At 42.6% G+C, this 26,629-nt stretch overlaps 1 protein-coding gene across 4 annotated transcripts in view; it reads left to right on the plus strand.

Moving 5' to 3' along the window:
- MYO1B (myosin IB) overlaps nucleotides 1-17,687 on the plus strand; it is a 199,827-nt gene extending 182,140 nt beyond the window's left edge. For all 4 annotated transcript variants that reach the window (XM_034785198.1, XM_034785200.1, XM_034785199.1 and 1 more), the window contains 4 exons: nucleotides 1,095-1,227; nucleotides 2,915-3,067; nucleotides 4,324-4,451; nucleotides 15,765-17,687. In XM_034785198.1, coding sequence (XP_034641089.1) covers nucleotides 1,095-1,227; nucleotides 2,915-3,067; nucleotides 4,324-4,451; nucleotides 15,765-15,888 — 538 coding nt within the window. In that variant the 3' untranslated portion in view covers nucleotides 15,889-17,687. The remainder of the gene's footprint in view (nucleotides 1-1,094; nucleotides 1,228-2,914; nucleotides 3,068-4,323; nucleotides 4,452-15,764) is intronic.
- Nucleotides 17,688-26,629: the final 8,942 nt, after the last annotated feature.

Here is a 26,629-nt window from a genome sequence, read left to right on the forward strand (position 1 = left end):
ACTGTTGCCTGAAGCAGGACTTGAAAATATTACCCAGTATTTACTAGCTTAAGAACCTAGACCGATTAAGTCCATTAGCCAGGATGAGAAAATGTGGTCTTCAAGGGTCCCCAAATTGATACTGCCTGCATTTTAGAGGCATACAACAGTTGTGTATTGGGGAAAGGTTAGCAGCAGCCAACAACTTTATATTTAATACATTTAAAAATATGTTAATTGTGACATCTCTCTTGCTTTTCTTATACTTCCTTTCTATTCCAGGCTTCACTCAGTCTTTCTCCTTTCTTTTGTATAATAGATCCTGCAATATCTTTTTCTTCATTGTATTTAAGTGTCTGCACCAGCTCTTTCTGTTTCTCTTAACAATAGAGGAGATGGAAAAACAATTTTGTTTGTTTGTTTACACTCTTTCCCACTGCTGGAAAAAGTGGAGGCTGTCATATTTCTATGAAGGTGCTATCCCTGGATCCTGGTTGGCACATCCATTTTTTTTTTTTTTTTTAATGTCTGCCTCCAGCCAATAGACGACTGCCTGTGGAACTCGGGAATCCCTTTTGTGCTGCAGGAAGGAAGAAGCAGTGTTCACTGTATCTCTGGTTGTGATGCTTCTCATGTAGGAACAGTTCAAGACTGAAGAATGCAATATTGTGCATTAACTTGTACAGTTGAGGTTTTGGACGTCAGAATGCTGTCAGATCGGACTAAGTAGGAGATAAATCCAAATCTGGCGTATATTCAGGGAGAGATTTGCAAAGGCACAGAGGACTGATAGGCACCCAATTCCCATGAAAATCAGTGAGAGTTGAATGCCTTACAAATTGCTTTAGGCCCATTGGAAAATATCTACCTAAGTGCTGAGACTGGGATATTTGTATATATTCTTGTGTTAAACATCATGCAACTCATGAAGGTCTATGGTGGAAAAGTGTAGGCAAGTAAATACAATACCCATGAATAAGGTCTTTGGGACTGCGATTGGCACCAATTCACCATTGTAAAATCTGCACCAGAATGTGACAGTTCTGGGATTTTTTACTTGTGCCCAAAGGTCAAATTTAACTTGAGTGTTTCTGTATTGTTTTGTCCTTCCATAGTGTTGGGCAACCATTCCATGGGGCTTACCTGGAAATCAATAAGAACCCCAAGTACAAAAAACTCAAAGATGCTGTGGAAGAAAAGATCATTATTGCTGAAGTTGTGAATAAAATCAATCGAGCTAATGGGAAGGTAATAAAATGGCACTGTTTAATCCCAAAGGGCATTCTGATGTGATAGGTCTTGTTGTAAATTAACATATAGGGCAATTTTATTTTTCCCCTCAATGATTCTGAAGGTAATAACATGTTTATTTATTCAGTTTCCCCATCTGTAAATGGGGATAGTGATGCTCTTGTAAAGCATTTTGAGATCTATTGATGAAAAGTGCTGCATAAGAGGCAGGTATTATTTATTAATTGATGTTATTTTCTTTCATAACTGTTTTTATTAAATTATCCATTTTAGACGGTGTAAGTGTGGAATTCTTTTAGGATAAGTATGTTTCTAATTTTCAAAAAATGTTGCTGTTTAGAAAAAATAATGCTTAGCTGTGTATTAGGAGAATAATTCTGAGAGATGATAGCGGAGGACAACATACCATATATACTAGTTCATAAGATGAATTTTTTTAGTAAAAAAGGGAAGCACCAGAGAAGGGGGTCGGCTTATGAACGGGTGTAGAGAGGGAGATTTGGGACACAGCCCCTCCCCCCAACAGAAGCAGCAGAGCCAGAAGGGAAGAGGCGGGGCTAGAGTCTCTTCACTTCTGGCCACGCTGCTCTTCCCCAGCCTCCGAAGCAGCTGCAGCTTTGAGGCTGGCAGGCTGCAGCCACGCTGCTCAGCCCCGCCCCCCAGAGCAGGCTGTGACCGCGCCGCCCAGCCCGCCAGAGTACGCTGTAGCCATGCCACCTAACCCAGCCCACTGGAACATGTTGCGGCCGCGCCGCCCGGTCTGGCCCGCCAGAGCAGGCTGCCCTGGCCCTCCCCAGATAAGGTGGGAAGGGATGGGATTAGGAGAGTGTGGGGGTCGTGGGCTAGGGGTGGGGTCATGCGGGGGGTTGTCACAGGGGTTACTCCCCTGACTCCCAGCTTCTCCCCCCCCAAAAAATTTCCCCACCAGTTGCTGTCCCGGCCCATCAGGGTAAGCAGCTGGCATGCCGGGACACTTTGTTTACTTAGGTTTACCTCCGTGCCTGCGGACGCTCGAGGTAAACAAACCATCTCGGCCCGCCAGCAGCTTATCCTGATGGCCCGGGAGCCAAAGTTTGCTGACCCCTGAATTATAGCGTCATCTTATGAATGGGTCATAAAAATTTTCCATTTTTACTTATTCATCTTGGGGGGGGTCGGCTTATAAACTAACCGGCTTATGATAGAGTATATATGGTAGTATTTCAAATACATAAGCATTTTGGTACATATAGAATGTGTGCACACAAATATATATACTTGATACTGCATTTATTCTGCACCCAAAATTTACGTTGATTTCAATAGACATTTGCAGTGCACAAGGAATGAAGAATCAGGGTTATTCTCGTTTATATATGTATTCTGACTTTCCATTTTCAGATTGTACATCTATAAACTTACAATTAAAAACATTGTGTTTATATATGTAAGCATAGGGGGCAAAATGAAGAACTGGGGGTGCATTAGGCTTCTGGATCCATAAGAAGGCAGTTAAAAAAGGTGACCACATTTTCAGAGACGATCAAACTGCAGCTCCTGCTGAACTTAAAACACTCAGGTTTGAAAATTTGAGCCAACAGTTCTTAGTTGTATGAACTGTTTGTTTTCTTAATGGTTACTCTGTTGTAGAGTCTTCATCTCTGTGTTTGAATAGATAATGTTTTTCATTTTTCTCATTTTACAGTGTGCATCCAGGATTTTCTTGCTAACAAAAAATAATGTTCTCCTTGCTGATCAAAAGTCTGGACATATCAAGTCAGAGGTCCCTCTGGGTGATGTTACTAAAGTGTCCATGAGCTCTCAAAATGATGGTTTTTTTGCTGTGCACCTCAAAGAGGTAGAGTTTAAATCTGTAATAAATTATCAAGCAAATTTATATTGTATGAGAAGAAATTATTTTAAAACATTAATTCTTGTGGTGTTAGCATGTAGGGTTAAAACAGCTGTCTAAACCTTTCCCACATCTATGAAGTGGTAAGTTTAAGATTACTAAAGATCAGGTAGTGGAACTGTTAAATAATGAGTGACAATTCGCTTGTGAAAATGAGACCTAGTGATTTGCTTCAGCCTTTTCAGGATTAGACTTTTTCCATTTGTAAAATGGCCCTTTAGTCTGGTTTTTATTCATAGTGAAAGCTTGTCCTTAGCTTTTTAACCCCTCGTATAGCTTTCCCTGACTCTTCAGTGTAACTGAAGTATAACGAACAGATTAGTAAATGTGTTTCTGCTCTTTAGAGGAAGTAGGAAGTTTAGATTAAATATCATCCCCTTTTTTTTCTTCTGAAAAAACTTATTAACTTCTATACCTAGGCTTCTAAAAACTCATTGAGAATATTTTTACTACATTTTTATTGTTCATTTCATCTTACTCTCTGTATTCTTCATCACTAACTTTACCATTCATGCCCTTGATGGGCGCTCAAAGAAATTTACATTATTATATCACTAATTTAGTTACCAACCTAAAAAAATCTACAAGTACTTTTGTTTCTCTTCACTGTTTGTAGAACCCTCTTAAAAATCTATTCTGTCAGCGTTTTTCTTTCTTAAATGGAGCTGATAGCCTAGCTGTTTTGTTCAACAAATTCAATTCATATAGTGCCGTGTCATGCCAGAATATCTTTTTCTGTGTGCTAGTGTCAACAGTTGGTTTCAGTTCCTATGATATAGTGTGAATTGCTGTGATATAGCCAGCAGAGGGAGACTCAAACAGTACATTTCTGTAGGATCTACAAAGTTTAGTGGCTTTCCTGTGGGCTGAGGGGGAACCTACCTTGATAGTTAGAATCCCATGGAGCTTTTGCATCAGATTCTAACAGGTTTAAGATCGGATCATATTTTAAGACCAAAACTTGGATGGCGTTCCTTTTTAACTTCGAAGTCAAAATACTGGAACTTGGTGGTGACAGGAAACCTCCTTCCTACTCTGTCTTGCTCAGTAGTGTACTTTACTGGTATTTGATCCTTATGTTTTGCATTTTGGGGGATGGCATAGGAAGGAGGGGTTCTAAAGTCTGCTTACCGATATAAAACTGTACAGGATTCCTCTGAGTATATTTGTGGTGATACTAAGTACATTTGTTTCTGTCTCAGGGCTCAGGAGCAGCTGGTAAAGGGGATTTCCTGTTCAGCAGCGATCACCTTATTGAAATGGCCACCAAGCTTTACCGCACCACTCTCAGCCAGACCAAACAGAAACTCAACATCGAGATTTCTGATGAGTATGTTTATTTTTTGCTTGTTTTTAAAAGGACATTTCCTTCAGTGCAGCATGCTAATAGGTTCATCAGTCAAAAATCTAACCTTGCATAAACAAAAGGGTGTTATGTAACTGGGATTTTTTTCTGATGACAGAAAAATAACTTGTAATTAGGGATTCCAGTTTTCTGTTTCTATCTGTGTTCATTTCCAGTATTTGTTTTTGGCTATTTTAGAGCCTTGAAACTTAGTAGAGAAATTCTTTGTTTTTTAGGTTTGTTTGAAATGAGACTGCATACATTTGAGCGGAAATCATATTTCATTATCAGTAAAATTAAATAAACACAAATTAAATTTAAAACCATCTTTTACTTGTATACATTTGTGTTTTCACACTGTGTGTAAAAAAAGCAGTTTTACATGCTGCTACTATGTGTGACCGAATAATGAATCATGGAGAACATGACAGGAAACGGTACAGGCTTCAATTGACAGAGACAAAACATTAATAGGATGTCAGTTCATCTGAAAGATCTTTTACCTTCTTTTCAGTGTATGTTACTTAACATTCCTGTTGATGTTTAATCAGGTGTTTGTGGCTTAAGCAGAAAACTGGAATCTCCAATTATAAATTGTGTCCATTGGGTTCTGTTTCATGTTTTGGTGTCTTGGGTAAGATTCAGATTATCAATGTTATAAGCGTGGAGTAAAGTTGCCCAGTAAATTAGCTTTTATTGATTAAGTGCAAGGTCTGTTAAGAACTAGATCACCAATTGTTTTCGGACTTAGAGCCTGAATCTGCCACATTTGCTCATGTGGAGTAGAAGCATACTCTGTGAGTAATGCCACTGATTACAGTGGGACTGCTCATAGAATAAGGTACTGTTCCTTTTGAATAAAGGAAGCAGAATCTGTCCTTTTTTCTTCAAGATGTGTGTCCCTGTGGATGCTCCACTTCAGGTGTCGGTGCGTCCCAGTGCTGTTGATCGCAGATCTTCGGTAACAGTGCCCGGTTGGACCGCGCGTGCGCAGGTGGCGTCTCACGGCATCGTTGGAGTCTGTTTGGCGCATGTGCATTTCAACACCCTCAGTTCCTTCTCAACCATCCTCGGCTGAAGATGGAACTTGGGGCAGTGCTGAACCTCTTCCACTATTTTGAGAGAAAATTAGTTTTAGTTAGATAACACCTCTCCAGTTACTACCCTACCTTTAGATAGTTGCATAGAGCTCACTAAAAACAAAACAACCCTCCACCTCCCTCCCTCCCTCAAAAAAAACAAAAAAAAAAATCCTAGTTTTTCTTAACCTCTCTTCCCCCTTTGGGAGTGAACTCCGCTATGGTCTCGTTCTTAGACCTTCTTCAGTAGGCCACATTAAAGATGCCGGGGTCTCCTGGTTTAAAAAATGCTACTCTTGCAAGAACCTCATACCATGCTTGGATGGACATTCCCGGTGTGTCAGATGCCTCGGTGAGATGCACGTCCCAACTAAGTGCGTCCGCTGCAATAATCTGAAAAACAGAGCTCTCCGAGACCTGCGTTTAAAGATGATTCTTATGGAGAAATCCCTCCAACCTGATTTGGAGTCTGGCAGAACAAAACCCTCTCCTAGGTGTTCTCCGACCAGGTTGGAACCAACCAAGAGCCCGGCACCACCCTCTCACGAGACGAGGAAGAGAGCCTCGACCTCCACAGACAGGAAACCGGGCACAAAGAAACAGTCCCCAACTAGGTCCTTGCCAGCAGTGCCGACTGCCTCAGGGGTCAGCACCTGCGACATTCCCAACACCTCTGGCACTGGGCATATGGTGCAGGAATGTAAAGAGTCAAGACCGCATCATGGCCAGGTCTCCTCCCTGGCAACGCATGTGCCAGCACCCGTGCCAGAGTCTGTGCCATCCGCGCACAGAGCCCCGGCACCAGCAACTCCACTGGCACCGGACACCATCCGGCACCGGCTGCTAGTGCTGCCATGGGACCACCGGCACTGGCCAAGACCAAAGACAACGGCTTCTGACTAAATTCTCGGTGCCGCACGCTCCAGCACAGACACAATTTCTAACACATCAAGACATCTCAGTGGATTTGCCTCTATTTGGCACCAAGGGCTCACCCTTGATCCAGCCACCCTCTCCTACTGAAAACTCTGTTTTCACAGACCGCAATGACGATGACCACGGAGACGCAGTCTTTTCTCCACCCAACTCACTTCCACCACAACAAAGACCACCTCACAGGAAAGTGCATCACAAGGACCAACCACAAGTCCCATGGTTTGCTACACCAAGGATGGGACCTCAACTACCATGCCCCATGAAATGGGCACTGTGGGACCCATCGGCACCCTATAAGGCCCACTACTCCAGCACCTTCTCACCCCTTAGAGCGCAGATCCGCTCTCCACCTGGATCCCCAGTGCCATCCGCGTCTAGAGCCCTCGAGGATCCACATGAGGAAGTGGAAGAAGAGCCCGCACCTGGCATGGAGTTGCCAAACACAACTCCTCTTCTTCGCCTAATGAAGCCGTCATGCCACCCCCACCAACTATGGCAGACGGCTTCAAGCAATTTCAGGAATTATTTAAGAGGTTTGCAATCAGCCGGGGCATTCCATTGGAGGAAATACAGGACAGTCAACATAAACTCTTGAAGAGCCTCCAACCCTCGACTTCCTCAAAGATTGCACTCCCCATAAACAACGCCATATTAGAAGTGGCCGACACTATCTGGCAGACACCAGCCTCCGTCCCGCTAACCTGTAAAAGGACTGAACGGAAATATTATGTCCCAGCTAAGGCCATAGACTTTTATTTTCAGACCTGCAGCCCACCTCCCTCGTGATTGAAGCGGCTAACCATAGGGCTAAACAACCTCATTACTGGTCCACACCCCAGGAAAAAGACCTCAAACGCCTTGACCTCTTAAGTCGCAAGGTTTACATATCCTCTACTCTGCAATTTAGAATTGCCAACTATACTGCTCTTCTCACTAGCTATGACTTGATAATTACAACATCCCAGAGGACCAAAGAGCAGATTTACCTCCCACATCCCAGAAGACTGAAGAGCGGATTTTAAATCGATCCTGGTAGAGGGACAGCTAGTATCCAGAACGGCGCTTCAAGAGTCTCTGGACATGGCGGACATGGCAGCTCGCACCACAGCTACTGCAGTGGTGATGCGTAGGGCCTCTTGTCTCTCCTCATCTGGCATCCCTAAAGAACTGCAGACCAAAGTGGAGGATTTACTGTTCAACAAAGACACACTTTTTTCTGGAAAAACCGATTAAGTTCTTCACACGATGAAAGATTCTAGGGCTACCCTCTGAACACTAGGGATCTATACCCCTCCTTCCAAGCGAAAGAGATACCAGGCTTACCAGAGGTCTCGCCCGCAGCAATACAACCACCCACATTCCTAGCAGTATGACACTAGGAGGTCCCATGGCAGGCCGAACAAACATCAACAAACCCAGTCTGAACAACCTACCTCCCACCAGTCAGGCAACAGACTGCAATTTTGAAATCTTGGTCGAGGGTCTGAGCATCCACTCCTTACCACCAGCGCCTACTTGCCTTTTTGGCCATCGCCTCCAATGCTTCCACCACGCTTGGCAAAACATCATACAGGATTGCTGGGTCCTGGAAATAGTGCAGTTGGGCTATTCCATGACCTTTATTTCAGGGACCCCTCTCACGAACATCTACTTCGGGAAGAAGTAACTCACCTGCTCCTCTTAGGTGCAATGGAATGAGTTCCAACACAACACAGAGGGAAGGGATTTTACTCCCACTATTTCTTGAACCAGAAGAAAAGCAGAGGATGGCGACCCATTCTAGACCTGCAACGACTCAACAAATTCGTCCGCTCCCAAAAATTCAGAATTGTAACATTGGGCATGATAATGCCGGCATTGGAACGAGATGACTAGACGCAAACTTCCATATCTCAATACACCCAGCTCACAGACGATTCCTACGGTTCACAGTGAGGCACAACCACTTCCAATACAGAGTGCTCCCATTAGGTCTCTCCATCACACCGCAGGTGTTTTCCAAGACTCTCGTGGTGGGTAGCAGCTCACCTGCGCAAACAAAGGATCATATTTTTCCCATACCTGGATGACTGCCTCAGGGCTGGTCGTACGAAGAAATGCAAATGGCCACACAGTCGACCATCGCTCTTTTCCAAAGGCTCTGACTGCAAATAAACTTCCAAAAGTCCACTGTAACAAATAGAGTTCATTGGGGCTTACCTGGACTTGACCATCATCAGAGCCTTCTTCCCGCAGGCCAGGTTCCTCACTATCAAACACCTCATACACATGGTGTCCATCTGTCCAAGGGTCAAAGCCAGAATGTGTCTGCAACTTCTGGGCCACATGGCAGCTGCCATATTTGTGGTGAAACATGCCAGACTACACATGAGGTGCTTACAGGGCTGGTTGAGTTCGCTATACAAACCCGCCAAACACAGCCTCCATCTGATGGTCACTCCACCTGCAAACGTGCTGAACTTACTGCACTGGTGGAAGGAAAGGGAGAATATGTGCACAGGAGTTCCCTTTTGCCAAAATCCCCCCCGCACTCATGCTCACCACAGACGCCTCCCTGGTAGGCTGGGATGCACACCTGCAACACCACAGGTCACAAGGCAGGCGGTCTGCGCCAGAGGCCAATCTGTATATAAATCTCCTACAACTCAGAGCTGTCAGGTACACCTGCCTTCACTTCCTCCCACTCATTCAAAACAAATCTGTTTGAGTACTCATGGACAATACTGCGTGCATGTTCTACATCAACAGACAAGGAGGGAGCAAGATCACACTCCCTGTGCATAGAAGCCATCAAACTTTGTAACTGGTGCTTACAACATCGCATAGACATCACGGCTTCATACCTGTCGGGGTGTCACAACACCACTGCCGACACCCTCAGCAGACACTTTTCACAGGAACACAAATGGGAACTAAATTCTACAATCGCATCCCACCTAGTCTCCCTTTAGGGCTCTCCTTTGATAGATCTATTCGCCAGAGCAAGGAACCACAAATGCCACTTTTTTTGCTCCAGAGCGGGACCCAGGACTGGCTCCCTGGGAGACGCATTCCTAATCCCATGGAACAGGGCACTTAGGTATGCATTCCCTTCGATTCCTCTAATACACAGAGTTCTCTGCAAGATCAGGGATGACAAGGCCAAGGTCATACTTATCGCCCCGACATGGGCCAGACAGACCTGGTATCCTTACCTGCTTCGCATGTCGATCCGCCCTCCGAGAACTCTCCTGATGAGACCGGACCTCCTCTCCCAGAGTGACAGCTCATCCTCCATCCACAACTGGAGAAACTTCATCTGACAGCCTGGCTCCTCCTTGGTTCCAATTGCACGAACTTGTCTATTCGGAGCAAGTCAGACATGTGTTGTTACATAGGAGATGCGACTCCTCCCGCAATACTTACCTCCAACAGTGGAAACATTTCTCGATGATGTGCTTACAGAAAACCCTCATGCCCTGCCTCACACCCCTTCCCAATATCCTAGACCACATTTTAGAACTCAGAAACAAAGCTTTATCACTCAGCTTCATCAGAGTTCATCTCACGGCAATCAGTGCCTTCCACGAGAAACTGGACAGCTCCTCTGTCTTCACACACCCTACTACAAAATGCTTCCTTACCGGATTCCAAAACCTCTACCCTGAAGTCTACTCCCCCACACCCACCTGGAATTTGAACCTCATCCTTAGAGGCTTCATGAGACCTCTCTTTGAACTGATAGCCACCTCCTCTTTACTCCACCTGTCCACGAAGGTTGCATTCCTCGTGGCCATCCCATCAGCCAGATGGGTTGGGGAAATAAGTGCAGTCATGGCCAACCTCCCAGTACACTAATTTCTTTAAGGACAAGATCATGATGCAACCCCACCCTAAATTTCTGCCAAAGGTAGTGTCCTTTTTCCATCTTAACCAGCTGATACACCTCCCCACTTTGTACCCCCAAGCCCCACAGGCAGCGGCACTTCATACCCTCGATGTAGAAAGGTGATTGCCTTCTACTTGAACAGAACAAAAATCATTTAGTAAATCACCTAGACTCTTCGTATCTACTGCAGAACGCTCCAAAGGAGCTGCTATTTTGAAACAGTGACTCTCCAAGTGGATCTCCGATTGTATTAGGTCCTGCTACCAGATCCATGACATTGAACATCCTGACGGCATCAGAACTCATTCCACTTGAGCTACATCAACATCAGTAGAGTTCCTACACAATGTACCCATTATTGACGTATGCAAAGCCGCTACATAGTCGTCAGCATACAAGATGCTAGAGCGGGCACTATAGTAGATCAGACAGTACTGTCTACCACTGCCAAACTCCAAAGTCCCCCCCAATGATAGCGGGTACTGCTCTACATTCACCTGAAGTGGAGCACCCACAGGGACACCACTTGAAGAAGAAGAGAAGGTTACTCACCCTGTGCAGTAACTGAGGTTCTTTGAGATGTGTGTCCCTGTGGGTGCTCCACTACCCACCCTCCTCCCCTCTACTTTGGAGTTCGACTTAAAGGACTCTACGGTGGAGAAGGAACTGAGGGGTTGAAACGTGCCTGCACCAAACAGACTCCAACAACGCCACGAGACACCAACTGCGCACGCATGTCCCAACTGGGCACTGTTACCGAAGATCTCCGATCAACAGCGCCGGGACGCACCAACACCTGAAGTGGAGCACCCATAGGGGGACACATCTCGAAGAACCTCAGTTACTGCACAGGGTGAGTAACCTTCTCTTAGCATTAGTGAAATTAACAATTTCTCTAGGCAAAACTTGAACCCTTTATGTGCTATTGCTCACTTAACCATAGACTGCTGCCTAAAGTTTCAGTACTAAGTACAGTTTATGGAGCTGATAGATGCTGAAATGTAGGGTTAACTTGAAAAGTCAGAGTTGTTGCTACGAGGAGTCCGGTGGCACCTTTAAAGACTAACAAATTTATCTGGGCATAAGCTTTTGTGGGTAAAAAAACCCACTTCTTCAGATGTTGTTCTTCAGTTGTTGCTCTTCATCTGAAAATATCAACTTTTTTCTTAGTACTATAAAAAGTGCAATTAAATTTACTCAACCGTAAGTATAGGTGCCCTTAGCATCTTAAAATGTTGAGGCAATTCCTAATAAAGATCTCATTTAATGCTCAGTGGAGAGGCATATGCTGTCAAAATCACACTTCAGTATGCATGTTAGACTGTTTAGTGCACTTGTGTGGCCTGTCTGATGATTGAGATCTTGTCATCATTCCTGTTAACAATCTAAGTTGTCACCGAGGCTTGCATTTTTGCTTGTGGATCTGTTGTCTTGGAAATTTAAACCCTTTGGGCATAGGTTGTTCTTGAATGTATCCACACGAAAGTACGTAAAAAACTTCATAGTAGCACCATGTTCAGTGATGGTGAAATATTGCTTTGCTGTCGCTTCTCAAGTGTAGAACTAAACACAGCTGCATGATTAGGAACTGAGGAGAAACTATGTGCCACGTTCTTGGTCTATGCTGTGCACTGCTCCTTGGGAAGGGAGTACCTGCAGGCAAGAATATCATTGACCTGTGATTATGCCCAGTAAGTTATTTTTTCAATCGGGGGAGAGGGGAGATACATACAAATACACTGCAATGGAAAACTATTTATTGTCTCAGGAGGGGGCTAACTGCTGAGCCAAACAGATGTGCTGAAATGGGGTTATCTATCTTCTGTATTGTCATTTTTAGCAGCAAAATTCTCACAAGACATGGTGGGCCGGCTGCAGGGGGTTGTTTCAGGAGGTCAGAACATCAAGGAAAGTGCAGCACTGGTGACACAGCCTGTGGATGGAGGTGCTTAGTGGCACTTTCTAGATGCTACATGGCTGGGAGCTCTGAGCAAGTGACTCTTCAGCGTCTGGTATTGTACAGCAGGAAAAATGTACTGAGTGGAAGCTCTGCAAAGCTCAGGCTGCGTCTTCCCCTGAGCTTTAAAGACAGCTTGATTTTGTGATTTCCGGCTGAAGGGAAACATTCTTTGAAGTTTTTGGTCTCTGCTGGAAAACCTCTTAAAGATGCTGAAAGGAAAATCTGCCTATTACAAAATACCTATTTTAGGGCAATGGGAATTGTGGAAGAGCCAAACAGTGATGTGATGCTATCTTGTTAACTGCTCTTCTTTGCCTCAGATACCCCTTCGCTGCACGTGGCGGTGGTGAAATTCAGAAAGGCTTAATAAAGGTCTATTGGTGGTTTTTAAGAAACTGGATGGTTGCAAGGGAGTTTTTTCCCCTCTCAGTAGAAAATGAAGGGTTAGAGAAACCAGATTACAGAATTGAATCGATTCTGGACTGCAGGATGCAGCTATCAGAAACTTGCAGATGGCTGAGAAGGGGCTGTGAAATGTATATAATCACTAAACAGAGAACTGTGAAAACTGACAGAGAGTAAGCAATATGAGGGTTACTAGACTCCAGAAACACAGAATGGACGCAATTCAGAACAAACGTGCTCCAGGTGTTCATAATTTTGGTGCCTTACCAGTCTGTGCCACAAACCATAGCCAGTCTGTGCCACTTAATTTCATGTAAACAACAGTCCCTCTGGGGCAGGAAGCAGCTCAATATGGTCTTTTATTATATTTCTGGTGAGGATGGTCCAATGGTTAGGGCATTAGCCTGGGACTTGGGAAACCGGGGTTCAAGGAAACCCCACTTTGCCACTAATTTCCTGTATGACACAGGGAAAAGTCACTCAGAAGTTCTCTAAGCTTCCATTCCCCATCTGTAAAATGGCTATATTAGCAATTCCCTACTCCACAGAGTATTGTGAGGATAAATACATTAGATTGTGAGGCACTCAGATACCATAATAATGATGGCCATAAAAGTACCTAACTACTTATCTACAAGAGAAATTCTCCAGAAATCGTAAGTTCTGTACATCTAGAATATTTTCCCTATCAAATGAGGATTCCAGATTGTTTCATTATACCCAGTAAAACCATCTTTTCTTTAAATGTGCTGCAGGTTGGGTTACCTTCTACAGGTCTGAGTTCTAATGCAACTCCCTGATATAAAATGAGAAAGATCCTTCTCTGTATTTACTTCTGTCTTAATGGCTACTTAGAATACTGTTGGGCAAAACTTCTGGAACCCTAAAGCATTTACCAGTATGTGTATTGACTGTTAGATGCACACAATCTTTATTCCACTTTTCCCCAGACAGAAATCTATTGTATAGTGAATGGGCGACATCCACCTTGATTGCATTGGCCTCATTAGCACTACATAAGTAATTTTCCCTCTCTTGATATTTACCCCTTTTTGTCAACTGTTGAGAATAGGCCACTTCCACCTTAATTGAATTGGCCTCGTTAGCACTAACCCCCAACTTGGCAAGGCAACTCCCATCTTTTCATGTGCTGTGATATATATACTGACTGCTTACTGTATTTTTCACTCCATACATCTGATGAAGTGGGTTTTAGCTCACGAAAGCTTATGCCCAAATAAATTTGTTAGTCTCTAAGGTGCCACAAGGACTCCTCATTGTTTTTATTGTATAGTGGTTATGCAAGGTAGTTTTATGCCACACAACACTTAACTGTATTTTTAAGGTTATTTACTACTTGAATAACATTATCATCTTTGAAACAGTCTGCAGGCCTTGGGAATTTGATATTTTAGCATTTATGGCAATGGATATAGTTAGAGAAGGATTTTGGAAAACCAGTAGAAGAGCAAGGAGATCTGTTCCAGTGCTGCAGTAAGTGGGGAATAATTGTAAATGTCTCAAATACAAGATCTCTTTTCCCTAGATACGTTGTCACATCAATTTTTCCCTGGACTAAGATTTCGGTGTATTAGCCATGTGACCCTATCTCAGCAAATGGTTAGTGGGTGTAGAATTCTACACCCCAAAACTACTAGCAGTGGAGGGAAACAGTGCATATTTATTTTAGGAAGTTTACTTAAGGAACAATGTAGATAAGGAATTTTCAAGAAATTCCATAATATAAGTCTATACATCCTGTTTTAATTTTTAAAAACTTTGTTTACAAGAGTGGTCTCGTCACAGGACCTTTTTTATTATTTGGTGCCTGTAATCTAGATGTTAACCTTTGGTAGATCAGTAAGTGGATTTGCATCTCTGAAATTATGTTCAGTGCAGGCAGTCGGAACACCTGAGTTTTACTATCATGAAGATCAGCAGTAACAGGGAAAGCAAGTTGCTCTTCAGCAGACTGTAAAATCCCTTCATAGTAGGTCATCCTCGCTTTCAATTTAGGAGATGTTATTTTACCTTTTGTTTCTTTGAAATGGTTGTTGGGGTAAACTTGTTCAATCTTCTCTTTCTTAAAACTATGATTAAAGAGCGTCACTTCTCTGGATCCTGCCAAATCTGCTGAGATAGCACAATCAGATGTGATGGCTCTGAGGGGCCTATGTTTTATAGTGGATGTAATATACTGATAGGAGTTATTGTGATGGATATCACACCTATAGGCAATTAGATTGCCTGATCTTAAATGGTAGCTAGAAAGGGGTAGAAATAAAATATTGGGGGAGGGGGGAAAGGTAGTGATGCTTGGGTCTATAGAGCAGTTATAGTATACACATGACCATTCTTAAATCATCAGATGGTGTCTGGAGAAATGAGCACAGGGCTAGGAATTGGTAGGTCCTTGTTTTGCCCCTTAGTCAACATGTGGTCTTAGGTGAGTCCTTCCACATTTGTCACCAGTAAAATGGGGCTCTTATTTACCCACTTACTAATGAGGCGTATTGAGCATTAATTGGTATATATCTGTACTGTAATTTAAACATAGACCTTAAGAGATCATCTAGTCCCTCCTCTAGCACTGAGGCAGGATTAAATATACCTTGACCATCCTTGACTGGTGTTTCTCAGGCTAATATTCTGGGGGTGTATTAACAGGAGTGTTGAATGATGCTAAGTATTGTTACTTGTCATTTTGATACTTTCATATATTAATCACGCTTTTTTAAACAGGCCATTCTGAATGTTCCCTTTCTAAACTGGTACTGCAAAAATCTAGAATTTGAAGGTGCCTTAATCTCTGACAGTGGAACATAATAGAACACAAGGGAGCATAAATGGACAAAACTAATATATAACATAACATTTTCTAGTTTCTAACCCTCTTTTATTACTAATACCATAAACAATTTCATGAGGTAATATCATATACCTTTTTCTTGTTACAGCAGCTAATGAAAGAGAGTCTTGCACAAACGACTATTTGCTGTACATGTGTTCTTTCCACCCTTAATTAAAACCCATTTTATTCTGTCTCCTAGGTTCCTGGTTCAATTCAAACAAGACAAAGTATGTGTGAAGTTTATACAGGGCAACCAGAAAAATGGCAACATCCCAACTTGTAAACGAAAAAACAACCGGCTCCTTGAAGTTGCTGTACCTTAACTGCAGTTGGTCCCTCTACCTTTCATGGACTTATTTTTTTGTTATAGTGCAATTTTTAGTTGTTTGGGCTGCCAGTGGCTAATAGCTTTAGAAACCCTTGGCAAAATATTTGACTAATAAGCTTTTAAATCTTTCTTAATACAATAGTTTTAACCCTCAACATGTACATTTTGTCCAGTGGCAGCATTTTATGAACTGACAAATATCTGTTGCATATGACATGTGCTCTTTGTTTAGCCATCACATTTTAGTACAGCATACCATAAACCCACATATTAATGGAAATACTTTTAATACTCATTGGACTAGAAATCTGCCTAACAGAAGACATATAGATGGCATCATAAAAGACATGATGCTTATTGGTAACTTCTGCCCCTTGCATTTTTATACCAATCTGTGCTGGTGATCTAAAGGGTTAATTGTTTGTTACCATTAGAGAGACTGGTAAAATTACGAGACTGAAACAGTAACTTTAATTGTAAACAGCTCTAAGAGGTATGTAACTTGATCTTTAACAGAATATAGTGCAGGAAAACCTAATTCTGCAGAGCAGAAGGAATGTACAACTGTCTATGCAGCCTATGCATATGGTTTTTATTTGCAGTAAAGAAGCTGGTGTTTCAAAACAGGCTTTCTAATTAGGTCAGATATTTTTAATGACTATACAGTAGGAAGCAGAGTAGAATTATTAAGGAGGCAACAACATATTTCTTTCATTCACAAAAACTATATAATTGAAAGCATATTTTCTATTCTGCTTTTTTCCTTAAATTACTGGTTCACATTAGATCCTGAAAAATGCAGTAGCATGAATAATGAAAACTGCAAGGTATTTAAACTGTTTAGTTATTATCTGAAGGGTTAGTCTTTTTCAGATATGGGCATGTACAATGTGCAATAAAACACTCATGACATTTTGTGAAAAATTATTTATAATACACTTTTGTGTGTAAGAGAGAGATGATTGGTACAGCCTGCATAGATGATGTAGGGATGAAAGTAGGTTTGTGGTTTTAATTTGCAGTTTTTTAGAATGTACACTACAGTTGTTAATTTGGGGAAAGTACTTAGAATTAAAAAGTTTCGTAATTCTGGGGGATGATGTACATAAATTGATATTATAATAATAAAATTGTCCTAGTTCTCTGATGTTTGGTACTCTTATGTTATAACCATATTTTTGTATTTCAAAACTGTTATATATAAGTTTTTTTTGTGCCTGATGTAATGTGTGCACAGAAACACTTTCCAATCAAGAACTGCATTATAAACTTTCAGTATAACTGCCTGCAATTAATCTTTTATAAACCAGAAGCATTAGCTGAAAGCATGGATTTATGGGGACATTTTTTGAGTTTTTAGATAGAGGGAACTGCTCAAGTGAAGGGTTTGTTGAATGTAATTGTTTGATTTGTTGATGCAAGGACAGTTGAGAAGTATTGTGTGCTTGCAGGCTGATACAAATCCCTGCCTTCAAAGACAGGTTAAGACATCAGATATGCAATGCTGAAAGCCCAAGCATAAATAAAGTAAAGATAAAGCAAAGTTCAGAGTCTCGTTACTCTCCTGTTGGTGAAGTTATGTAGTACTTATGAAGGTTTCCTTATGTAGTTGTTCTATTGTAATGTAGACTTTCAATATTAAAACCCTACTACTTATTGCAGCAGAGTCACCAGGGCCTCACACACACTCCTTACATGTCCAGAAAAACAGTTGTTCCACTTTTGAAATTTTTGTCACATTTTGGTTTGGGTTAAAATGAAATAAAAGGGTTTAGCTGTGATTGGGGCACAAAATGGTTGCTTTCACTTGTCTCCTTAAAGCTACTAAGGTGTCATTTTTTTTGAATGGTAATAGTAGTGAAACTTGTGTTAAACTTTTCTTAAATGTGACAAAAGCTACTTCTTTCTCATAATCTTTTAGTAATACCTGAAGGCTCGAAATAAAGCTGTGTTGTCAGATTAATGAATTGTAAGTTTTAAAGCAGCCTAGAAATGCTATTATTGGAGAAGTTTACAAAAATATACCACGGTATCAATTTCTAGAGCAATATTAGGGTGCACTCAGATTGTGAAGTCATTGCCCTAAAAACATAGCACAAATGTGGTGGTCTAATATTTCAAACTCCATTCTTCACATACAATGAATTAAAATTTCCGCTTGGCAAAGTGTAACCCAGTTAAAGCTACAGGGACTTGTAAAGCTGTTTAACTTTTCAAACTGCTTCCACTAGGAACCTATTAGGGCCAAATTTTCAAAATATAATCTGGAAATAAAGAAGGCAGACATGTACATTCTGTCAATGGGAATGGGCGACAGAGGATGGATCGCTTGATGATTACCTGTTCTGTTCATTCTCTTTGGGGCACCTGGCACTGGCCGCTGTCGGAAGACAGAGGTCCATAAAGCCCAGTATCCTGGTCTGACTCAGTATGGCTGTTCTTATGTCATTAGTTCCTGCAATTGTTTGCATGTGGAAAATTAGAGGTGGAGTTCAGGAGCATTTGAACATTTGACCCCTGGAATCAGTGTTACCTTTTCACTTTTGCATCAAGTCACTATATAAATTACTTCAATTTTATCCTCTGGGTGTATTTAAAATGATCACACTAAAAGAATAGTAGAGATATTTGAAGAAGATGAAGGTCTTTACCTTGGTTTCTACTGTGTCATTTGTTTTCCAGAACGGTGGTAATTTCTAACCTGTGAACTAGTTCATACTTCGTCATCTATTGCAATTGGACACCTAAAAAAATATTGGATTCTAAATATATAGAAAGGCTTTTTGAACATACATTATTTGGATATGTTCATTTAATCATGATATTTTGAAGTTTAGAATAAGCATACAAGGTCATTTGGTCAGTTTCCTTTCCTTCCATTTCCTTTCTTAACCTACTGTGGTGCAACTGTAAAAAGGGGCAAAAATACGCTGGTGCTGAATTTACCTATCGCTTTATCTGATCTGTAATTTTTCATCTGTCATTGGAACTCTCTGTCAAGGGGAGGGAACTCCCTGCATGAGACTTCACCAAATAAATAAAACTTTGTTCCTAGACCCATATCCTCTCTAAATCTGTATGCTGCTACTTGTCCTCCTTGCAAGTTTTACCTGTATGGGATTGGGAAGAAGTTCAGATTTCAGGTTAAACTTGATACTCAGATTAACCTGATGTCGATGAGTGGTTTGGGAAAACATAAAATCTGAATTTTATGTGTAATTTTCTTGTGAAGCAACATCTCTTTCCAAGTGATTTCACAATAATCTTTTATTTTTCAATGACATTCTCTTGTGTGCAATGTGATGTGAATGAGTTAAACCTTTCTCTAGACATTGCTTTCTTTGAACATTCTGCAAATTCAGCATTCCTGTTGTCAGGATTTGGATTGGCTGCCCAAGGGAATGGTGTAAATAGGCCAGATTAACTTGATTTTTCATAAAATGGCATCAAGCCACAAACCTATTTTTTGTTTTATGGAAGGAAGAAGAGAATTTTATTTTATTTTATTTTTTACAGTTTTATACTGAATTATATAATTGATTTTTCATTATACAAATCACGGCATAAGTAAACTAAGATGTAAAGCAAATAAAGAACAGTATTCGTATTAGGCCAGGCTTGTTTGTGTTTTGTTTTGCTTTTGCCAGAAGAGAAAGTATTGTTTTTCTAACCACTTCTGGAATCAGTTAAAAAGCCTAAACTTAAATATTAAATGAGATCTTTTCCCCTTCGGCTGAATTTTCATTGTTTAATAGATAAACCTTTAAATATTTAAGTCCTTACTTTTGAAAAACACATTTCAGTGTTCTATAGGATCTGATATAGTTTATTTCTGCAAATGGCACTGTAGTATAATTGCTATTTGAAGAGGAGAGGAAGGGCAATACAAATTAAATATTTAAGCTTCTCTGGACATTAAATTGTTTCAAGGACAGAAAGGAAAAACTAAACAGTTTAAAGGGATACCATCAACTTAAACTTCACACATATCTGTGTTGTTGCAAGTAACACCTGTGATCGCTGTAACTGTAAAATACTGTTTTTCCTGTAATCTTTGCTCCTTTGGCATCTTTATTTCTGTGCATTTGACAATATTTTGCATATAGTCAATTTCACTGTTTCCATCGTATAGTCCGTTTCCCCTGGAATTTGGCACACCAAGAATAGGGGAGAGAAAAACATTTTTAAAAATATGATTGTAAAATCCCCTAAATAAACAAAGGTCTCTGGCACAGATTGTAGTAAATGAAACCACTTTTAAGTAATCTATTTTTAATTGAGTAGATTTCATAATGAGAGGGTTCTTTCAATATCACAGAATTTTTGTAATTCAGGTTACAGACGTGGGGCCTGATCCTGCAGACACTGAAGCACATGCATAACTTTACTCATGTGAATAATACTGTGGACTTCATGTGAGTAAACTGACACAAACACCTGAGTGTCTGCAGGATTGGGCCCAAGGGGTACCATGCTCCTACAAGAGGACAATAATATGCTAGTCATCACTTCCAGTTATGGAAACCTTTTCCTTATTCCCATTTATTAAGTGAGGTTGTGCTAAAGGCTGTTCAATACATCGAAAAACATTATTGGCAAGGAGTGTGTTTGGACAACAGCACTTCCTTCTGCTAGAAACATTAATAGAGGTGCTTGTTCTCTGTCTACATATATACACACAAGCCGTATCCTCTGATCCAGAGTAATGGTAGAACATTAACTTTGGCATTTAGCTTATGCAATGGAGACTGAGGATTTTTAAGGTGGGGTCTCTTAGCCCTCTCAGCTTCTTAAAAGGAGAACATGGAGGATGAGGATTACCGGTGATCCAGATCATTTTGAACTGCTGCTAATAACACTGGAAAAATCATCCTTGTATGCTGGCTGGCTTGGGATCAGGAGTTTTGGGAAGATTTAGTGGAATGCATTTGGAAGCTAAAAGTAAAGGGGAAGGAAACACAACTTGGTTTTTCCAGTAACAAAACCTGCAGATGAATACTCCATATGGCTTGCTGCTCTTGCCTAGAGTAAACCTGCCTAAACGACGACTGTGAAATGAACATCAAACTACATCCAAACTCCACATCAACTGAAACCAACTCTTACTCCTTCATGGGCTGAAACACTCAACTTTAAAATAACTCAAAAATGGGTGTTAGAAATGGATGCTGTGACTGATGTTATCGTCAGCAGATGAAGTTTGTGTGGCAAAAGCTTTTTGAAATGGACTCCCCCTCCAACCCTTATTATCAAATGTCAAAGTTTTAAGGTGACAGGACAAAATTACATTATACAAACCAGAGCTGAACAAAACTGTTGACACCAACAGAAAGAAAAACGGAGATGTCATTTCTTAAAATCATAATGCCTTTATATACTTCCTAGAATGCTACCTGCTTTTATCTTTCTCCTATTTATGGCTGTTAGGCATTTGGCACTTAGCTTAATCTCCGAAAATTAAATCTAAAATAAAAGTAAACCTCTGTTCCAAGAAATAAGTGTACCTTAGGGGGGTGATCTTGCTGAAACAAAGCCATTGACCCATCCATTTCAACCACATTCTCCAACATGTCCATTATTAGCCTAGATAAGTGTGTACAAAATCTTGTACCCATAGATGGAGACAAGAAACAAGCAAAGCTCTTCTGCTGTCACTCATGCTGCAAAGGGGACAGGCAGACCATGCTAACAAGTGTGACATGGTTGTCATGGGTGGTTGTCTGATCTAACCAGGGCCGGCTCTAACTTTTTTGCCGCCCCAGGCAAAAAAGAAGAGCGCCACCCTGCCGAAACCCCCGCCCTGCCCCACCCCACCCCCAGCGCTGCGCCGGGCTGCCCAAACCCCTGGAGCGCTGGGCCGCTCAAACCCTGGCCCCCCCAAGCGCCGAAACCCCCGCCCCCGAGCGCTGGGCCGGGCCGCCCAAACCCCCGGAGCGCCGGGCCGGGCTGGCCAAATCTCCCCCCACCTCCCCCCTGAGCACTGCGCCGGGCCGGGCCGCCCAAATCCCCAGAGCGCCGGGACGGGCCGCGCCGCCAAAGCACCCTCCCCTCCCCTCAGTGCCACGGGACGCCGCAACACTCCCCGTACTACCCAGCCGAAATAAAAACAAAACCCCTTGAGCGCTGCCCCGCCCGAACAAAAAAAAAAAAAAAAAAAAACACCGCGAGCGCAACCTGCCACCCCAACATTGGCCGCCCCTTCTAAAGTGCTGCCCCAAGCACGTGCTTGGTCAGCTGGTGCCTGGAGCCGGCCCTGGATCTAACATCCCTTCTAGACGGTGGCAGCTGAGTATTTTAATTTCTTCTTCAATGTTCTCTGCAGGAGAGCTGAGCTCTGTAGGCAAGGGGACATTATGGCAGAGTTCACTGGGATGAGATAAGGTAAATCCTATAGATGGAGAAGCTGAAGCTCAGAGGTTAGGTGAGCTTGCCCAAGTTCACACTCCAATTCACTCTCAGAACCAGGAGTAGAACCTGAGGCACCAAGGCCAATTCCTAACTTTCTAGAGCAAAGAAGGAAAAAGCACCATTTAGCATGCAATTAATACAAAACCTGAGGGGAGGTGTGAGTGTACTGCAAACAGGCAGGAAAAGAAACTTAACTCAAACTTAACTTCCTGAAGTCTTGTGCCATCCTGTCACTTTAAGAAACTTAATATAATTTAGCAACAGAGAGTCCTGTGGCACCTTTAACAGATGTATTGGAGCATAAGCTTTCGTGGGTGAATGCCCACTTCGTCGGATGCAGCTGAAGAAGTGGGCATTCACCCATGTAAGCTTATGCTCCAATACATCTGTTAGTCTTAAAGGTGCCACAGGACTCTCTGTTGCTTTTTACAGATCCAGACTAACACGGCTACCCCTCTGATACTTAATATAATTTAGTTCCATTTGTTTGGTGGTATTTTAAATAACAGACTGTGACTAGTGAGGATAGCTCAATGGTCGAAACAGCTCAAGGGATCAGATAAAGTCTAATTAGGTTGTCATTAGGAGTGCCATGTAGCTAAGGATCCCTACCAACCACTTCCGGTGGAAAATGTGTGGAGAACAGAGGAGCCATAGAGTCTGTACATTCAGTGACCCTTCTGCCCCCACATAGTGGTCAGTGGGTGTGAAATCCTCTATGTTGGAAAATGGAATGGAGATCTGGGGATTTGTGGAATTCTGGCCCAGAATCTTGTGGTCCATGCCCAGCTGTGTGGATGGAGTCTTCCACTGCACTGCCTTGCAGCCCAGCCCATAGAAACCCCTCTCGCATAGCAATGCTGCAGGCCTAGTAGCCGTGCTCCTTGACTCAGCGACTTCAACTGTCCTCTGTCCCTCTGCAGAGGGTAAGTAGGAGCTAAAGCTTTTTGCAGCAAGACCTGCTGACTCTTGCAGGCCTGGCAGGTTTGAATGTCACTTAGTGTGACTCCACCTCCTACCCTACCTGCATTTTCAGTTAAGGCCAGTTAGGGTATTGATATTTGGTGGACAGGAAAGCTAGCCTCAAGGAAGGAGGTACCTGCTCTACCCTGTTCCTTCTGTGCAGGCTCCTATCACAGTAGTCACTCCCCCATCTCTATTTGCAGCTCTTTGCAGTGCTCAGTGGTGGTTGGGAGCATATGCACTTTGAGGATAAAGAATAGAATTGCAATATGTTGTTTTAGATTTTGCTATATTAGCAAAGATTCTCTAAATACTGCTTTGTCTTGCCCTTTTCTGGATTTAATTAAGCCATGTGGTGAGTCTTTTATCTTTTTATTTTAAATTCAGTTTCTAATTAAGAGCTGGCCTTACTGAAAGATGCTTTGTTCCCCTTTCAGGGCCAGATTGCTAACCATATCTACAGCCCAGCTTTTTCCCAGAACTTGAGCAAAAGGTAAAACTTAAGCACAGTTGAAGAGACATGAAAACATCCTCTTGCTCTCCAGGCATCTTTCACCAATCTTACTCTCTCTTAGCATGAGAAATTTTCACAACCAAATGAGCTGATGCTCTCATAAATCCTATACCAACTTAATTCCCTTCTCCAAGTCTTCAGGACTGCAAAATAAATTCCTGTTGGGCTAAAAGAAGGAAAATGGAGAATTATGAAAGAAAGGTAGCGTACAAATGAAGGCACTTAGGACTGGATTCTGGCAGAGTGAAGGGGCCTAGAAGTGGATGTGAATTACAACCTAAGAATAATGCAAAAAGTGAAACTAATGAAAAATAAAGTAAATGTTACCAATTTTCAGTTACCAATTTAGGAAAGAATCTTTGTTTTAAACTGATAAAAACTATTTGCAACATGTGCATTCCTGTTGGACAGTCCATCAACTTGGGCACAAAACTTGTCCCTGTCTTTGTTACCAAATAAATGGATTATGTATTATCACAATTTTTTATGTTGGCAAAGTTATGAAGTCATGTCTTTTATGAATAGTACTCTCATCAGCATGACTTCTGAGAACCTTATAGGTTGGTTTATCCTAATCCATAGGTGTGATCTATAGTTGGACCTGACTCCCCCCCACCACCCCGCCCCTTTCTGTCCAGGAGAAGAGAAGGTAGGATTCCTGGGAATTTCACTTTGCTTTTTTATTCTTGGTTCAGTCTATGAGTGGAAAAAAATCACGTAAATCCAGTGCCGACATTAGGGAATAAATCTATTCCTCCATGTCAGAACACTCCTGCTCATTCTAAAGGTGCCATTTCTGAGTCCTTTCTTCGTCGTAAATCCTCAAACACAGTTGTGTGGCAAAACACGGAGGGTCAGGTGCTCCTCAAGTATGATCCAATGTCTTTATGCCACTTAATGCATTTTAGCAGATTAATTGGGACTATATGCCATTGAAGTCCGTTAGAGCAACTCCATGGCTGCCCTAGCTCATACTGGGGTTGGCATGGCACTTGGAATCAAGTCATTGGAGCAGTGCTCGGCCACAGGAGAGTATCTGCCCATGAGAGTCTGTCAGTGAATTTCATTGCTTTGCCTTGCAGGTTTTTCTTTTACCAACTTCAGTGAGGCTGTGAATTCCTGTGTGAACTGGAACTCAGCAGTGCCCCTCAATATCTGTAGCCAGGGCTGGATTAAGGCAATCCAAGCCCCTAGCCACACTATGACACAGGGTCCCCCTGAAGCCCTGCCTCCACCTGGAGCATCATGATCTCCTCCCTTCCCAGATAGGCAGAGGGCAGCAGCTTGGATCTTTCAAGGGATGGCAGTAGGAATCTCCTAATTCCTTGAGAGCATCAGTGGTCCCCTCCCTGGAGAGGTAGGGATTGAAACAGCGGCTCTTCCTATACTTACCTTAGCAGGGGAGGAAAGGGTGTGAGTGGGCCAGGCCCGCTGTATTACTCTCTTCCTGCAACACAGTGACCTGTTGGGGGTGGTGGGAGATGTATGGAACAGATCACCCTACTGAGAGATTGCTTCAGGCTGTTTCAGCCAGATATCACTGCGACTGGCACTGTAGAGTCCAGCGGAGGGCAACAAAAATTATTAGGGGGCTGGAGCACATGAGTTATGAGGAGAGGCTGAGGGAATTGGGATTGTTTAGTCTGCAGAAAAGAAGAATGAGGGGGGATTTGATTGCTGAAATGGATCTAGACTGTGGTACCAGATGACAGAACAAGGAGTAATGGTTGCAGTGGGGGAGGTTTAGGTTGGATATTAGGAAAAACCTTTTCACTAGGAGGGTGGTGAAGCACTGGAATGGGTTATCTAGGGCGGTGGTTGAATCTCATTCCTTAGAGGTTTTTAAGATCAGGCTTGACAAAGCCCTGGCTGGGATGATTTAGTTGGGGATTGGTCCTGCTTTGAGCAGTGGGTTGGACTAGATGACCTCCTGAGGTCCCTTCCAACCCTGATATTCTATAATTCTATGTAATGTGTCAGTCACGTTTTCAATTTTTTCCCCACAAACATTGTCTAGAAAATGTTTTTGTAAATGGAAGTTGAGGTGCCCTCCTCATCACAAGATTCCAGGAGGCCGTGGGCATAGGCCTGTATAGCATCTCTCCCTTAATCCAGCCCTGGGTAGAGAAACAGCTGTAGACTGTTTTACTGTATAGTAGGCATTGGGAGGGTGCCCGTCATGTTGTGTTACAATTCAAAGGTATTCTAAAGACTTCCCTCAGTGCAGTTGTTCTTCCATCTCCCTCTGCCTTGCACTGGCTACTAGACATTCCTTTGTCTCTCAGATCCCAGTGTGTGCTGCATCCTCCTCTTGGTTACTGGACGAGGCCTGACTGTTAACTGCTTGCTTCCCTCATGCAGTTTTGCATGTTGTTTGCCTCAGACTCCTCAAATCAGTGGACTTCTTTGCTCCCAGGGAGGCATCTCTCTCCAGCCAGTGGTATGCTAGGTGGGCACTGGTCTCAGCATTGATTCAGGCATGTGGGTTTTCTGGACTACAGCATGTTTCTTGGTGTGTATCGTGGTAAGCTTGCGGGCAGAGCTGCCAGCAGGGCAGCTGTCCTGTACCTGAGCCTTCTGGGTCCTCTATCCGTGACTCTGCTGCTGTGTGCATCTGTGCAGTAGATTCCTTGCATGAGTAGCAGGAGAAGGGCTGGCTGGTGCCACCAGGGCCTGCTGAGGAAGCCAGCCAGGGCACCAGTGTCAATAGAGACTACCTTTCAATCTGACATAAGGCATGAGGCAGCACTCTGCCTGACCTCTGTAAGAGAAGCCCTTGGCCTGCATGGCTCCCTGGTGAAAGGGAGGGAAGATTTAATGAGGGGAGGGGGACAAGGAGGATGAAATACTA

This window comes from Trachemys scripta, chromosome 11 (genome assembly GCF_013100865.1).
Source record: "Trachemys scripta elegans isolate TJP31775 chromosome 11, CAS_Tse_1.0, whole genome shotgun sequence".
Taxonomy (NCBI): Eukaryota; Metazoa; Chordata; order Testudines; family Emydidae; genus Trachemys; species Trachemys scripta.